The 18,426-nt window shown below is 39.7% G+C and overlaps 1 protein-coding gene across 3 annotated transcripts in view; it reads right to left on the minus strand.

The window, feature by feature from the left end:
• The window catches only part of xpo1b (exportin 1 b), a 43,691-nt gene extending 31,939 nt beyond the window's left edge, over positions 1-11,752 (minus strand). Inside the window, exons 1-4 of one of the 3 annotated variants that reach the window (XM_079691028.1) lie at positions 7,987-11,752; positions 5,986-6,117; positions 4,885-4,986; positions 852-924 (exon numbers count right to left, since the gene is read on the minus strand). In XM_079691028.1, the coding sequence (XP_079547154.1) occupies positions 852-924; positions 4,885-4,986; positions 5,986-6,111 (301 nt within the window). In that variant the 5' untranslated portion in view covers positions 6,112-6,117; positions 7,987-11,752. Of the gene's footprint in view, positions 1-851; positions 925-3,162; positions 3,230-4,884; positions 4,987-5,985; positions 6,118-7,720 lie in introns of those variants that run through there. The other 2 variants (XM_079691027.1, XM_079691029.1) reach the window with 2 other exon arrangements.
• Positions 11,753-18,426: the final 6,674 nt, after the last annotated feature.

Genomic DNA, 18,426 nt, shown 5'->3' on the forward strand with positions numbered 1-18,426 from the left:
TTATAAGAAAATGATCATATTGGGCTTACACACGGAGCCTTTGGACCCCCCAGAGCGTTGCGTATGCTAGTCTACCCACCTTGGGACCTGGGACCCGTTATCTTTACCGTAGTCGTTTAGTGCCCCCCCCCCCACCCTCCCCCACAGAGCGGAGCAAGGCAACGAAACTTAAAATAAGAAGCAGCATTTTACTGCGCGCTATGCATGGGGCCGCCTTGAGGGGGTTTCCCGACATGTCGTTTCAGTAAATTAAAGGGTGTTTCATGTTGTCGTTGCTGTGGGACTTCTTAATACCTTGGAAAATGCCGTTTAATACTTTTTAATACTTTTTAATAGCCTTAATTTTCGCTAAATTGATTTATCAACTTTTAATACTTTTTAAGACCCCGCAGACACCCTGATATATATATGTATATAATTATAATTTTGTTTTTGTTTTAAAACACCTTGAATTTCAAGGGGCTCCGTCCAAGACAATGGTAGGAGCAACACTGCATATACCATTCCTTTGAAAGATACTATCGCATAGAAATTGTATACATGGAAGTTTTAGCATTTTAAAAGCAACGTAAGCGAGCACAGTTAGCTTTAACTTTTAAAGATGCCTCTTCAGAAAGCTTTCAAAATCAGTGTTTGGGTGTTTTGGTGGTTTCCTCTCTAAAGCAGCTGCTACAGAATCAATCCCTGCTTGCAGTGGTCAGTGAGATCCGGTCAAGCAGAAAACAAACCAGCATGCTTAGTGGGGGAACTCTCCTTGACATGGAAACGGCACGTCACCACATTTAAAAAAGCACCGGCATTGACAGAATTAAAACGTTTTGTGAGAAAGAAGGGAAAAAAGCAGTTTTTACCTTCACACTGATTCCTGGGAAGAATCTTCCATCTTGTTTTGATAACCGTTTCCAGAATCTGAAGAGCATAGTACTGTAACATGCAAGGAGGGAGAAGCATTAGAATAAAGCGATTATATCAACACTCAAAAACAAGCACTGTATCATTTTATAATACTAACCAAAAACAGTATGAAGTGGACCAGCCTGTAATAACTTGCATTCTAGATTAAATTGGACTGAAACACATCATGCAGATTTTGTAGTACGCAGAACATTCACTTTGTCTTTTTTAATCTCTGCAAGCAGCATTAAGCTGGAACACTGCAGAAGTCGTGCTGTTTCTCCCAGCATCACACCAGACAGCAAAAGACAGCAGAAAAATACAACAATCCATTAAGCAGCTTTGGTTCTGTTTGCTCCTGGGGGGAGTTCAATGGTGTAAAAGACATAATAAGGTCTATTTTCAATTTGACTGAGCCTACAAACATTATGGAGGGTTGGGCATCGACAAGTGTTTTTTTTGGCGTAATGTGGTCAAGGTCAACCATATGATTTGTAGAATAAAGTGTATAATGAATGCATGTTTGACTACACAAAACAAAGATACTTTATCTCAACGTCCTGGATTGTATTTTATTATCTTTCAGGTGCCTGAAATAACATGTGTTCACAAAAACATCATGCAGTGTTTTAAAAAACAACAACAACACAGGGTTTCTTTTGTTGCGTGAGCACCGTTGACGAACATAGGATTTGAACAGATTGCTTTATTTGTAGTCATACTGCCCAAAAACATCATGCAGTGTTACTATTCAATATTCATTGTAGTCATAATGCCCAAAAACTACTGTAAAACAGGGATTATGATATTATTCAAATTAATCTACCTCATGTTTGTTACTAAAACAAACAAAAACTATTGTAGTAATAATAATAATAATAATAATAATAATAATAATAACTATAATAATACAAATAATTTTAAATATCAAAATAAATAATAATGACTTTTTGTTGCAACTTAAATCTTCAAAAAATATAAAAGGGTGTTTCTCCATCACATTTTATTATATTTTATTACTCCTATAGCATGCCAAGGATCTGAACAAGCTCTTAAAGGTAGGGTAGGTAAGAATGGAGGAACCAGCTCGAGTGCGCTAGAATTTGAAAAAAAAAAATCTGCCCCTTCCTTCAGACTCCCTTACAGAGCCCCTCCTCCAACACACACGAACGCGCACATGACCAATGAGGGCACTAGATAAGTTTGTGCACAGATGGAAGGCTGATAGGCAGGTAGGCCATCCAGTTATTTTAGCCGGGCCGGCTAAAATGATTGGTCGTGCTTTTTACAGTACTATGGCTTCCACAGATGAATTTCTTTAATGTATTTATTGTCAAAGCACTTAAGATATTCATTGCTATCGGGACGTTAAGAGCATTCCATGGAATATAACAAAAAGTGTTTCTGAAGTGAATTACCTACCCCACCTTTAAGAGCAACAATCGATGACCAGAATCCAAACCGAAAAATGATCTCAGCGATACCCAACCCTAAAATGTGTGATTTAATTTCCCCAATGCTAAAATATAGATTATGATTCAAGTCTGAGGCAAGCCTAAATTAGATCCCTTTAACTGGTGTGTCATAAGGAACAGCAAGACCAACCAAAGGTTATGCCCCGGATTCATTTTTGCTTTACAGAGAAGTATGAAGAATTAAAAAAGGAAACATTTTTATTTATAGTTAGTTTCTGGTCTAGCGGTACTTCAACTGACTGTTTCAACTGTAGGGATCATCGTTTGAGGAGTACAATGATTCAAAAAAATAAAATGACATGTAGTATAGGATGTTATTAGAGAGGGATTACAGAGCTTTTTTACAGACAATGGGTGCTGGAAGATTAAAGGTGAAATCTCATTTTCAGGCACACTGACTGTACACCATTGACCGGTGTCACTCGAAAGTGCTGCATACATTTGGTTCCACCTTTAACTGCCACGCTTTGCACAAACCACCACAAGAGGTAAGAGAAGAGACATCAGCAGGGAACTGTCAAATACTTTGCGACTTTTTAGCGGGCAAAGCACATTACAAAAGGGTCTTGGCTGAAGAACTGTGGGGAGAAGAGGAAGAGGATGTGCTGTAGAAGGAGAGAAGGGGGGGAGGGAACAGAGCCATGATCCCTACAGGTGAAAGGTAGCCATCAACACATTGTCTATCTATGGAGCCTACTGACTGCAGCCTGCACCCTCCCTCTGTCCAATGAAACAGATGCAATAGAAACGGATGAACAGAATTCAGTCAAAGGGAATTTAAAAAAGGGTAGACCTTGTGGAGGCCTGCCGTCAAAGCCTAGCTGTGTCATGATGCACAGGATGACACACCCCTTTTCTTCCTATTACAAGCCATAAACATAATGGAACATTGTGATTAATATCAAATAGTCACAGCTTGAATTCATTACATTGTTTTTGTTAAAAATAAATCATAACTATTGTAGTTACAAAAAAAAAATTGGAATTACGCACTTTTAAAATGAACGAAACAAGATAAATGCAGAATTCAAGAGGTGGTTACCGTTTGTTTCCTCTTATTATCTAATGCCCTTATTTCTTGGCAAATTACAAATGTAGAACTAGAAACAGTACTGTTGATAAATCAACTTAGACATTAGTAATGGATGTCAGTGTTAAATGCACAATTACAGGCAAGCAAAAATGAAAAAAGGCAAATTTCACGCATGTACTTTGAGGAAGTCTTGAATGCATTGCACTTTATTTCACACTCAGAACCTAAATTCCCTTAACACTACATTACCATTTCCTTTATTATCATTAGATTTAAGGAATAGGCTTGATTTTCTTTAAATATCAGTCCATTTTGTTTTGTAAATGCTATTGTGAATCCCTGAATGTGTCTGAATAACAAATCACTGGGTCCTCCGTGTAGGCAGTTTGCTTCATGTGCTGTGTCAGTGCAACACAAACCTGAGAACGTCAAAAGACAGATGAAAGGGATCTTAATGACAATAGCTTAATTGGGCCTATTCATTTGGAAAATCAAATATATTTTTAACTGAAAATAATATATAGATTTTAAATCTGTGTAGATATTTTTTTATCTCAAGTTCTTGACGATGTGCTGTTCACTCAAACTAAACGTTATGGCCTGCAGCTCTATCTTCTCAGATCTGTTACTTTTGTTTTTCCCCACTTACCTAATGAATCAGATTGTAAACACGAGGGCGTTACAGTATCAGCCTGCACATCATCTGATCCCTGGCCATGCAGATAAACTCATATGTCTACAGTACCTAGCAAGAGTATAGGGCAACATTAAAAGCCTTTTTCACTTCTATAAAACGGGGATTTGAATTGTCTTGCATTTTAAGTCTCGAATGTATGTGCAATAAGGCATGCAAATGATATAGTAAGCATGTTTATTGTGTAATGTCTTTCTAATGAATATCCAACAAATTGCTTCAATTTACACCCCTACTTGAGTTTGCAGTGAAATATAGACCAGTGTCCATAAAGGATACTGGTACCAAAATAGATATAGCTGATATAATCGAATGGTTAAGAGAAATTGGTAAAATAACAGTGGGCTCATTCCCGTTCAGACCCAACAGGGCACAGTTGTAAAAGGTTTATTTCATGTTGTAGTGTATTGCATTACAACAGGGTCAGTTCAAAAGGAGAGTCAATTGTTCCTCTGGTAGGTTCCGATCCAACAGAATTCCTTTTATGAGAAGGACAGAGGTCCTGCATAGCTCAAGAGCTAGGGTATGGTGCCAATAGTATTCCACTTCTGCTGGGGGCCATGTGCACCCACAAAATGCACTCACACAGTGCATTGGGCTGCTTTCATTACAAAGATCCACAAAAAGCTTATTCTACGTAATTTAAAAGAATATGGTTTGAAAAGAACACTGTGGCCTAGTGTTGTGTTTTGTTTTCATTTTACAGGAGGTATTTGTAATACTATACACTTCCTTAAAGCACAGGTTAGTGTCTTTTCACCAAGGTTCTTTTTAGGAATGGAGCTTACTTTGGTGTTCATGTTCTGGGAGAACTCGAGGATGGTGTCCACTCTGGTCCAGGCATCCGGATGCTCTTTTAGGTGTGTCAACACTTCTTGTGCCATTCTTTGCTGTAATACAAATATGAATGACAATTTAGATGCATCATCAAGGTTCCATGAAGAAACCTTTCAATGTTTTTGAGGGCGCTATCAAAAGCCGATATATAATACATTTTATTCGAACTTAGGTCCTGGTGCGGTTAAAATAAAACAGATTTTAACGCATTAATCATCGTCATTGCTTGCCAAAGGTGTTCTCAAACCGCTTGCAAGAAAACCCTAGTGCAATTTGATTGCAGTGAGAACATAATCCAAGCCTATTGCAGAAAACGAACCAAACTGCAAGGTATTATGGACTGCCTGTGCATGCATTTGTTGAGATGGAGACAGGTGAATGGCAGGATAGAAAAAATTGGGCGAGGACTGACTTAGACTACTGCACAGGTTCAATGTTTGCTCGATATCTGGACCAAATAGGACATGGTTTGGTAGGAACACCAAACAGGATCACTGCCAGTATCACCAAACGTATCTGTGGCGCGTCCTTCTCCATGTTGCTTGCTTAGTGCTTTTGCAACGCTTGTTGATTTGCTTGTTTACACAGCCAAACTGTTGACCAATAATAAAAACTTCTGTGATTATTAATACATATGCTCCTTTGAACGGTGCACTCAGAATTCATTTATTTTCTTTGGTCTGCTTTTATTTCTACATTATTAAACACCCAGACTAAATGGAATACTAACCAAAAGCATAGATTTCATTCTGATTCAAATTAGCAAAGCTGACTATGCTTGTGCAAGCGCCCCTAGAAAACAGAACAGACGTTTCTAGACTTGTCTGTGCTGCAACCATCATGTGAACAGAACCAAAAAGGGAGAATTAACATGGGTTGTGTTTTAAGTCAGGTGTGGGTTAAGAGCCAACTTGCAACAGAGGAGAACAATGCCTGTCAAAATCAACCACTTGTGCTTTCATTTAAAACATTATTATACATTTGAAAAGTACACACCAACATTATTTGTGTCAGATGGTTTATAAGGCAAATGTATATGTTTAAAAACATACCTGTGGTCCCACCCCATGATGTATACAGTTCACCACGTTATCCAGCAGGTTGATATCCAATTTCTGGTTGAAGTCCAGCAGCTGCTGTGCTGCATGGTCTGCTAACATTGTCATAATTGCTGGCATAGAGCTCTGCAACAGGGACAGCAGAGGGAGGGGTCATGAGTGCACAGAACAAATTCAACAGGCAAAGTCATGTGAACTGTGTGTTTAGAAACAATTCCAAACAGCTGACTAACAAACATATATCTCGATAGACCCAACAGTGAGCTGTCGCATTAAGAAGTTTAGCACATGGTGTCACAAGTCTGTCGCTTATAAAAAAGTATGATCAGCAAATAAATGTTTTGTTTTTCTGTTGAACTGAGTTAAGAGGAAAAAAACTGCAATTTGACAACAAAACTTTTTGGACACTTGTTGGACTCTGGTCTACCCCAGGAGTATGGACTTAGGATCTAAGTAGGGACTCAAGCTACAAACACAAATTAACTTAATTAATCCAGCCAGTGGGTGGTAATACTAGTCTGTTACTGTAAGAATGAAAACTTCAAGTCATTTTATTAGTGATAAAAAAGCTTTTACCAGACTGGCAAAACACTATCTTGCCAAAAACAGGTTAATATTAAGTTGTAAATGTTTCAGTACACCATTCTCAAAATCAAAAGTAAATTGCAGTCCTTTGATGGTATATTTAAACAACTAAACAATATATCTAAACTTAGTAAATAAGCGACAGTGGCTGTATAGTGCTCCTACTGTGCTTCACTAATCAGGAACTGTTTTCCAGGACAGTATTAAGAAGGTTAACCGAGCCACGTGCCGGATATACTTGGCGACGTCACGTTGTTTACATCTGTAAGTGACGGAGTTCACTCCTCCAAACACCAACCGCAACACAAGAGGCAGGCAGTCTAGGTTCAAAATGAATAATGGATGCAACTTACAACTATATTGACAGTTACCAACGTTACATATAACGCGACCAACGTAAACAGCGTGCAGGCGGCAAACAAAGGAAATTCTAACAATACTAGCCTTTACGCTTTAATTCTAGCTGTAAACTGAGTGTCGCACACACAGTTCACATGTGGTACTTCACTGCTGACTACAGCCACTCCCACTTAGGATACCAGGGACGGAGGGCGCCCATACATCATTCTATCATTCAACAACACTGTTTGGGGAAGTTGAGGCTTTGTTTCGCGGCTGCACTACAGGAAGACCACCAACGGTTTGTCCCAATAGTTACATTATCCCACACTTTACACTGTACTGAGTTAACATTGGCTGAAGCTAAGTACCTAGCGACATCAACTTGACATCCGCTCACATCACTGATACACGAGTGATGCTGCTGTGGTGGGAGAGGCACAGATTTAATGTTACAGCGTTGTATTCATCTGCATTGTCGCATGAATCCTTGCAAGATGCAGCATCGGTTAGTAATGCATTTAGTAAGGTTAAGTTGCAGTACTTTCTCTGACAGGCAACGTTAGCTAATCCTTATAAAGTGGTAAATGCTAGCTAGCAGGCAGTCGATGGCTATTTGCTTATCCCATTGATGCTATTGCATTACGAATTAGCGTGTATTTTCAGCAGCATTGTGACAGGCTACTTAAACCATAAGATAACACAACTTTATACCAACACCACAATGCATTTTATTACTTATAAAGGTAAAGCCAAAAACGTTAATCACGGCATGGCAGGTTTGCACTTCATCCCAGTTACCTACCTAAAGTCCAAGGCTCTGACTGAAAAGAGTGGCGTTTGCCAAAGAAGCTACAAGATATAGTGAGTACTTCAGTATCACTGTTGATTAGAAAATATTTCCTATTTCTGCAGCGTTGACTATCTCCAGCTCCAGCAGTGAGTGATATCTGGCTGGTAAGGACCACTGATGTGGATTTTAAAACTACTATTACGGCGAACTCAGCAATATGTTCCTCCGATACATTTTACGAAACAAAGTAAACCTTGATTCACTAGTTAATTCGTTACTCTTATAATTTTCCAGCGGGGCGGTGTAGAGGTTGTGTGCCTGCGCCTCCTATCCTCTCTCAAGCAACTAACTCTCAACCGGTTGAAACCGGTTCAGACTGGGAGATTCCATCTCGGTTTAGTTTTCAGCCGATGGCGCCGCGTAAAGTTTGGACTGGGGTTACGCCCACATCATGTGGTGATTGGCTGCAGCTTTGGTGGAGACTTCCTTATTGTTGCCCTATTGGATGGTTTAGCTGTCAGTTTATTTCAATTCGCTCAAGCGCCCACGCGACTACTCCGCCCGTAGAGAAAAAGAGGGCAGACTCCCATGCAGAATGGACTTGTACATGTCTCCGCTTATCGGAATAGCGAATAAGTAAGCGACCACTGTTTATTGCTTCTCCTGAGGGTCAAGTTGTATTACCTTCATTCATGTAAACGCTACACCGGATTGGTGCACTTGTATTTAATACGAGGCATAAAACGAGTGTCATGTTATCATGTTATCCTCTTGTAGTGGTTGTATTTCTTTTAAATGCTATATATCCTGAAACGAAAGTGGCTATCTTATGCAGGAGCAGTGTTAAATGTGATAAACCGCAAGTACCATTCAGTTGCCTGTTGCTTGTAAGCTGGTAATTTTCCACCAGCCACGAGTGGGAGTGGTTACACGATCATGAACGCACGGGGTTAGAAAAACGACCTGGAGGAGAATTTGTTCCACGAAATGACAACAGTACCAAAGTGAACGGTGTAATACATAAATATGAAGTGTCAGTAGCAGTAAAGACCAGAACTGTAATAGCATTGGCTATATTTGGCAAATTAAGAGCCGTATACACCATGCACCGCTGTCAGTTGAGGATGCAAACATGACAGCGTTTTTTTCTCCTTTGTGGTCACGTGTTCCAGCGCGCTACTTGATGGAAAAATACTGGATTTGGTGTGTAGTGGAGACAGTACACAACCCTGTAAAGTCATTCAGGAAGGATTTTTTCGAAGGGCGTTTGAGTCTTTACCCAGCAACACTGTCTACCACTCATTTCTTTATGTCTTGGCGACCCATAGAAAAACATATACATATCTTTATTATTAATTGCAGAACTCTGGCGCTTACATTCTTTTTGTGCAAACTCATCTCATATGAGTTTTTGAGGTGCATGTTTGATTTTTAATGTTGATTTATAATATCTAATTGCAACCTAACTGGTTACTAGTCTAGTTTCTTTCACTGTAAGCATTATAATGTTCTGTTAAGCCCACAATGCATGATTATAATGCATTAACATGACAAGTGGATTTCTGATTGTAATGTAGAAGGCTGCAGAGGGTCATTATCCCTCAAGAAATCCTCCAAAGAAAGCAAAACCTAAAATATTCAATTTTCAATTTGTATAAGGCATCTTCAAATGTAAGTTATGTTACCTATTGTATCTGTGCACTGTTGGTTTGTTGCTGTCCTTGGATCAGTCTGACTCTTATGCCAGACAGTTGGCACATATCCGAGCCTTTGTCATTAACAAACAAGATTTTGAAGCCTATTATCTGTGTTTTGATTCATGAGGGTCGTTTACTTTGCCCTCCTTGCTGTCCCATTCCTAGAAGCCTCTACCTTTGGATGAAGAAGAACACGCACAATTATGGACACAAACAGCTTAGCCCACTTTTTAGGAATAAAGTAGTCTAGGAAAAGCCAGTGTCTGAAGTTCAACTTCATACTTACAGCTTGGGAGATAAGACATGTCCATAGGGCTGTAAGTAAAACTCTGTCCAGTGCTGTTTGCTGCTTTAACTGTTGTGATTTATTATTTACAAACACTACATGCTTACAGTTGTGATCTTTACTTTGATAAAATGCCAAAAATACATGAATGTTTTCTTTCTTTTTTTATCTTATCCACTCACACAAGCTTGTATAAGGTATCAAAAACGTACTGTATGAGTGCAAATAAAAGTAATCATGCAAGCATCTGCGTGTGTCAAGACTAGGGCTGCAAATAACTATTTGTTTCCTTATTGAATTATCTGCCGATTATTAGTATTGGTTTATATAATGTCAGAAAATAGTGAAAAATGTCCATCCCAGTTTTTCAAAACCCATGTTTATGGCTCTAAATGTTTTGTCAGTCCAAAGCCAAGACAAAAATATTGTAATATGATATAAGCAGGAAATAAAGGCAAAACTGCTTTTCTGCCACTTTTGATCAAAATGTACATTTAATTGATTATCAAAAAAGTTATCGATTATTTTTCTGTCAATCATCTAATCATAAGTGTAACGTGGCCCCATTTCTATAAGGCAAATTACAAAATATCTATATCTACAGAAAGCTTTCATTAATGCCTTTCACTTAATGTTGGCCATACTTAATAAAGTTCACTCCAGTTGGATATAATTAAAAACGAAACGAACTATGAAAATCCACGTCATTTCCTCAAGAGTCAACTGCCTCCAGGCCCTCCCTGTCAACAAACCTGAGCTTCTCTCTTAGTTCAGTGCTGGAATTTATTGTTACACACGTGTGAAGTTAGGAGGTAAGCAACCAGAGTCAGGCGTAAGCTGGTTAAATCTCGTTCTGTCTGGTCAGCCATGGTAGGTCATTTACATATATTATCATGGCACTACACTAGGGGGCTGACCTCTCTGTGGCAATCCTCTAAAAATGCTTGTCATTTGTTTGGCTCATACTGCTGTTGACATGCAATATCAGCTTTGAAATATGCAATAGTAAAATGAGAAATGAAGCATACTCAACAATAACAAAAGTCAAAATATATTAGATTTTATGTATGCTTGAATGATTAAAATGATTGAATCATTCTACATGCTTATTCTTGGTGATAGTTACAATCTGTGAACATAGGACAAAAATACTCTTGACTTTGACAGCCTGATTATTCAGACCTTTATAAACAAATAACAGCGCCATCTTCTGAAACTCAAGTGTTTTCAAATCTCTGCATGTGCACATGTGATCCTGGGGGGCCCTCTGCTGGGGAAATGGCACACAGATTTAACAATGTGGCCCTAAAAGCTTAAGCAAGATTATATATTACATAAACTACAGTGTGAAGCAACCAAAGTGGGATCAAGCCAGACGTTGTGTAACATACATGTTCTAAAATAGTGTTTTACATAAAAGAAACCCAGGTCAAATGTAAACCTGGTCATTACAATATCCTGATTGGAGCAAATTAGCCTTAGGGACTGTTAACAAAAGGCTTACTTTGTGTTTTTTACAGACATATTACAGAAAATTATTCAAACCACTTTAGCCTCATTCACAAATTGTAGGCCTCACACTTGGAGGCTTCTGTTAAAAAATGTAACGATCAAACAAAATGTTGCTAAATCTTGTCCACACAGGAATACAGATCTGAATGAATTACCCCAAAACAAAGGAGTTTATTACTTGTCTTCCCATGACCCTTTTAATGTGTTTTTATTAATCCTGTAAGTCGGTTTTTACTTATTCTGATAAGCAAAAAATGTATTTCTACATTTTCATGTCTTTCTTTGTAAACCTTAGTATTTATGTCTGTGTTGGTCAGTTCAGATATAATATAAAATATAATTGTATGGTAGTTCGGAATGAGCTGTAAACAGACTTAACTTTACCCTCTCTTGACATGTTTTAAAATCCCTTGCTACCATCATTGGTTAGTTATGTATCTTTTGTGTCTGTTGTGTTAAGTTAATTTAATTTTATAATGATGATATCTGTACCAGTTTATTTCTCTTTTGACCAGTAGTACTCCCTGCCAGATATTGTGTCTCAATGGGACCCTTGTATTTAATAAAGGTTAAATAAAAATGCAAACATTTCTTATGTGTCTTAACTCAATAAATCACACTGCATATAACATATAAAGAAGAGTTTTTTTCTTATGACTTATTTTTTTACCATCGATTATATCACTAGTTTGTTAAAGGCATGAGATTGATGAAATAGTAAACACTGTCGTAAGTAAATTAGTAAAACATTTTAAAGAACATCTGCATATTTCCATATACACTTCTTTGTAGGGAGTGGTATTAATGTAAATGAACCAAAACAATATTTAGATATAAACAGTTATTGTTGTATATGAAAGAACAAATCTAAATGTTTTTATTTTCAACACCTACACTTGCAATGGACATTGCAAAAAGGGGGTCATTTTGTATGGTCATTCATGGTTTCCATAGAATGAACCCTAATGACTTGGGCAACACCCTGACTTTTGCACATGTCAACATTTGCCAAATATTGTAGTTATAACCAAATGTAAAACTAATCACATTCAGAGCCTTTTCTCTGCTTTTAGTCTGAATTCAGATATGTTAAAAGCACTTTAACCGTATAGCACCTACTTTTCTTTAGCATGTTAGCGTTGTCTTTCTTAGGATATTAGCATGCTGACGTTAGCAATTAGCTCAAAGGAATTCATCAGGAATCAATTAGGGTATCTGTAAATATATTTCCAATGTCAGACTGGTAAGAATGTTAAAATATGAATATTTAAATGGTAAAGTTGGCCATTTTAAAATGTTTATCATAAACATAGCATTTATTACAAATGATTATAGCTTTTCTGAGGATATTTTATAAATGTTACTACATTTCACCTTGCTTTTGTTGCCCTTTGGTAATATTTTCAATTAGAAAGTTCACTCCGCATTAGAATGTTATTGGTCTCCATGGGAGCGAATGTCAATATCAAATTCAAATCAAAAACCCTTATAAAATATTGTTGCCTTGCTAGAATAGAGTTTAATAAACAGCTCTACACTCAGGATGGACAGGGACACCAGCTATTTAAACTGTAAAACCTTTAAACATCACCCACATGACTTTCCTATGAAGACATTTTGCTACGCAAGTGATATGAAGGTAGGGCAGAAATAATGCTAAAGTGTACAAACTACTGTCTGAACATTTATTTAGTATAACCTCTTTCAGGTGTTAGTTTTGAATAAATGTTTTGCCCTGACAGACGATAACCATCTTTCCAAGTTGTGGCACAGAACTAGATAAAACTGCTAAAGATCTGCTCATCATGTGCTTACCTTACGGAAAAGTCATTAATGTTCAGGTAACATAATACTAATTTCACACAGTGTGCTTTGAAATATCTACCTTCAATAGATAACTAAATATATATTTCCTCTAATAACTTTCAGAAAATAGTCTACAATGGATCAACATTTGGCAAGGTGACTTATTCAAATGCTGATGAGGCTGCCTTGGCCATGAAAAAAATGAACGAAACAAAAGGCTTAATTGTAGGTGCATTTAATTTTGACTCCAAGGAACCCAGAGAGGCCCATGAGAATATTAGATCAGACATTCTCCTGGAACAACCCCTCTCTCTCCTACAACCCAGGTTATATGACCTGCCATCACAGAGTTTTCGCAGTAGGCTGAACACACAGCATCTGCCTGCTCACGACATGGTATGTAAGCAATTCAACTTGTATGCTCTTTTTCTGCTTTGAGATGGATTTGAAGTCCCTAGACAAATGTAAATAAAAACCTTCCATTGGTCTCCATTTGCCAGGGGGTAAGTCTTCGTGTTTGTAACTTGCCCGGACATGTGGATCAAATGTACCAGGTGCACAGCCTCCTCCCTCCATGCACCACCAATGTGAAGGTACTAACTCTTAAACTGAAGTGAGAAATTACTTCCTTTATACACTTTTATGCCTTCCTTCAAATTGGTATGGTTTGAGTAATTCACCCAAAGCGATGAAATGTATTGAAAAGAAACATTATTATGCATTTTGTTAAAATTATAAAGCAGATCTTAATATTGTGAAATTGTGATTGACAAAAGGCTCAATCCAAGGAGAAATGCACACAGACCATTTACTGTAAAACCAGCAGTCAGAATGTATATGTTTTTTCTGCGAGCACATGTGTAATTTACTTTGGGGACGCTGTTGACATGTCCCCACCACTTTTTGAAATTGCCAATTTCGTCCCCACCACTTTTTAAAGTATCATTGGGTAAAATATTCTGAGAAATAGTGCACAGAGAAATGTCATACATGAGAACACTTTGAGAAAGATTAATTTGCGGAATCTCAAAAATAGTTTGTTCGTTGACACTCGGGACCCTGTGTAATTTGGAAATGTGACCCATTTAATACTAGCAAACTTTGAATAGAAAATAGAAAAGCTTGATATTGGGGATATTTTCTTCATGGTTATGATTAGGCTGTAGCCTAGCGTTTAGATTCTGTTTTTACAAGTGTTGCTAAAGCCCTTAAGGCGCGTTCACACCGCAGTACTTTTCCCACTTTAGTTCCGATATAGTTCCGAAATGTCGCGTTCACACCAAGAAGAGACGGAACTAAAAGTAGTTCATGAGAACCTTTTTTATCCCCTTTTCCATACCTGCTAGAGAGCAGGGGCTTTCGTGGGAGAAAAAGGTTCTTATGTCTGATTGGCTGGGCGGATTGCAAACCACGCCCCGTAAAACTCCCAAAAAGTTTTGTGAAGCCGCCATTTTATTATCCTCGCATTAGCATTATTAGCAGTATTAGCATTAGCCCAGCGCGGAAACGCAGAGAGACTAACTTATGGCAACACAAAAGAAAACATGGGAGCGGTGGAGATGAGGAGGTGTCGGCGTTTTGGCGATTTAGCGATTTACTCGGAAGGCTTCAGTAGAAGCTGCTGGGAGTCCCAGCAGCTTCTACTGAAGCCAGTCCCCAACTCCGGGGACTTCCGGCCGGGGACTTGGGGTGGCAGTATACGCCGTGAAGTTGTTTGCGGCCTGCCAGTAAACCCAACGCAGAAGAAGAAGAAGTGACGTCAGCGGCTTCATTTGCCTAATCCTCCCCCAGGGACTTATTCCGGTGTGAACGCGATCTGAACTTAGTTCATGAGAACTAAAGAGTTCTCATGAACTAAGTTCTGATGAACCTTTGTGGGAAAATTACTGCGGTGTGAATGCGCCTCTTGTCACCAGGGACGCGGGAAGTGGGGGGGGGGGGGGGGGCTGAGGGGGCTGCAGCACCCCCATCTGTTGGCGGAGAAATGTAACTGCAACGCCAAAAAGTTCACTAAACAAATCAATACAAAAGTTACTGCATTTAATATGACGCTATTATACAGGACCAAAGCCTCGAATGCTTTTTCTGTGGCCCCGGACAATTCTCCTTCAATAATATAATACATTAACCGTGTTTTACCTGAACCTCATCATGAGAGGACGGCAGAAATGTAATTTACCGTGTTCGGTGAATGCAACAGAGGCAAGACACCAGACCAACCAGAGAGTTGAATGGAAATAAACATCTGTCTTATTGGCTGACAGGTACCTATCCTGTGAGCCAGGGGGGGGGGCTGTTAGACGCTCGCGATTTGTCAACGGGGGACGACGACGACGACGAGGGAGGCGCTCGTGAATTGTTGTTACGGAAAGAGAGGGGTTTTAGGTTGCCATAAGGCTGTTGACGGTCTTCTACATCCATTGGTTGGTTTTGTGGCACATTTGTAACGCTGTGCCAACTTGGGCAAACACGCAGGCAAACTTGAGCGGGCACAGGGTGGAGAGGTGGAGTGAGGTTGAGCGATGGAGAGAAAGGGAGAGAGAGAGATTGAGCGAGGCAGAGAGCCTGTGCAGCGGTCTGCTTGCGCACAGAGCAGGAGTTTGCGAGAGAGCCGGCTTGAGAGTCAATTTCTCATCAAAATATAATTGATTGCCAGCTGACTTGCTTGCTGGTTGGTAACGTAACTACTTTCTTCTAATGTGCCTGCATCTGGCGCTGAGTTGCCATATTCCATTCGTGAACCACTAACCTAGCAAGAGTCAACTGACAGGCTGCTGTGCCGCATCTCACTCAAAAACCCACACGTCTCAACCCAGCGAAAAACCAGTCTGGCGCGAAGCCTTTCATTCAGAATTTCCTAGCAAAATAAAAAAATGATATTAAACTACTACAAAAATAAATATTAGGACAAAGCACTACAAATAACAACAATAAACATCATAATAAAACAATAAAAATGTGGTATTCAGCCCTGATTAAAACAGCGGGCTCAAAACCTGGATGGGCGGGCCCGGCCCCATGGAGCCCGCCCATGACGCCGGGTCTGCTGTGAGCTGTGACAATGTTTAAACCAGGGGTGGGGAACCTCCGTCCTCCGGGCTGTATACGGACCGCGAGACCATTTGGTACGGCCCTCGAGGTAATTAAAAAAAAAAGCAAAAAATACTTTTTTTTAAGAAAACTAGACCGCAAAATAATTAAACAAGCGAGTGCCTGTTTTTCCTGGCCAAGGTCAGGGTCCTTGAACACAACACGAGCCTAATGTGTCATCACGTGGTATATGTCTCGTCTGACAGGGGTGTAGTTCTGACGGAGAGCACCAGAACGTCGCTCCGGGCCGGGACTTCACAAATTGCAATACCCAAGGTATACATGCCGCAGTTTTTAAGTGGCAGTTTTTGCGTGGCTGTGTCTTAGTTAGTCGTAAGCCCAGTGGCGATCTGTTCATCTGTCATACTGATCATACAGTCAATAACTTTGTTGTTATTAGCATCTGGTTAGCTAGCTATGCTAACGAATATAAGAAGCTTTTTATACAACCAGTGAGGAAAAGGCACATCTTTATATGATCATTATAGTTATAAAAAAATAAGAGAATAAAGGAAAAACTGGTACAAAATACTATATGACAGTAAAAAAAGTTATTATTAATAAACAAGAATACAGTTTGAAAGGGGAGTGATTTGTAAAATATCCATAAAGAATAAGAAAATCTGCTTACAGTTCTGTTTCATATGGATGTTGAGAAATGTATCCATAGATGTTGAGCATATTTGTATAATATCAAAGTCATGTTTATGTTCATGTGTATGACATCATCATAATGTGCCTGAAACGTGGTGATGCTAATGAGCATGCGCAGAAACAATAAACGGCTCTTATTTCAGGCCAAACTCTGAGCGATAGTGGTCGTGTGTTTTTCTGTCCGTTAGCATACTTACACTACTTTGGCTGACTGCAAACGTGGAGACGTCTGCTGAATTATGTCTCACGCAACAGGTTATGGGCCCAGTCAAGGAGGCCAAAGGTGGTTTAAGTTGTTATTCGACGATGACGAGAAAAACTTTGAGTTATGGGAGACGAGGTTTTTGGTGCACATGGAACTGCGCGGCCTCAGTGAAGTTATCCTGGAAGAGCCAGCGATAGACTACAACGACGAACAAGCACTTGAAGAAGACGCAACAAAGAATGCAGAGGCATATGCTGAATTGGTGCAGTGTCTAGATAATAAGAGTTTATCACTCATAATGAGAGACGCGAAACGAGATGGAAGAAAAGCGTTGGCAATACTCCGAGAGCACTACGCGGGAAAGGACAAACCACGAGTCGGGAGCCTGTACTGTGAACTCTCTTCTCTCCACAAAGCAAGCAACGAGACCGTTACTGATTATATTATTTGAGCGGAGACTATATTCACGTCTTTGAGAAGGGCCGAAGAAAATATCAGTGACGGGTTGCAGATTGCCATGGTAGTGAAGGGGTTACCGGACTCATTCAACCCGTTTGTTGTGCACGTCACTCAAACAAACGACCGTCTAACGTTCGGTGAGTTCAAAGCTAAACTGCGGAGCTATGAAAGCACTGAAAATATAGGACGAGTGACATGAATGCGGACGAGGACGGCGTTATGAGGACTAGCGGGACGAGGACACGAGGACGTGGAAGAGGGAAGAAGATGGACTGAGCTGACATTGAATGCTACACATGCGGTAAGATGGGGCATATGGCTAGGACATGCCCTAACGAGATCCAAGCGAGGCAAGACGAGCGACGATGGGACACGCCACACAGAGGAAGAGGCCGAGAGCTGGGCCGTGATCAGGTGAAGAAGAGCAGACGGAGACATGGAGGATGATACCGGTGCATCATTATTTTCCAAAATAAGTGACTGTCAAAATCAAATGGGAAATAAGAGAGGTCTTATGGTCGACTGTGGTGCCACGACACACATGATTAATGACCCGGCAAAGTTTAAGACAATCGATAAGAGCTTTAGACCCGAGGACCATGTGATAGAGCAGGCAGATGGAACGAAAACGACCGGGATGGCGAAGATGAGAGGAGAAGCCGAAGTTGTTCTGCTCGACAGCGAGGGATGGCAAGTGAAAACGAGGCTCAAACGAGCGCTTTGCATCCCGTCTTTTCCACAGGACATTTTCTCTGTGAAAGCAGTGACAGCCAGCGGAGCTGAGGTCCGCTTCAAGGACGGTGATGATTGGCTGATTCATCAAAATGGTACTAAGTTTAAAATGGATGTGTATGGTAGGCTATATTACCTTAGCACAGTAGAGGATGAAAACACTGATGATGTTTGTAATGGTTGTCATGACATCCAGACATGGCATAGAATACTTGGTCATTGTAATTTTGAGGATGTGTCTAAACTTGAGAAAGTGGTTAAAGGTATGTCGATCAAA

Source organism: Notothenia rossii (genome assembly GCF_949606895.1).
Source record: "Notothenia rossii genome assembly, chromosome: 6".
In the NCBI taxonomy this organism is placed as follows: Eukaryota; Metazoa; Chordata; class Actinopteri; order Perciformes; family Nototheniidae; genus Notothenia; species Notothenia rossii.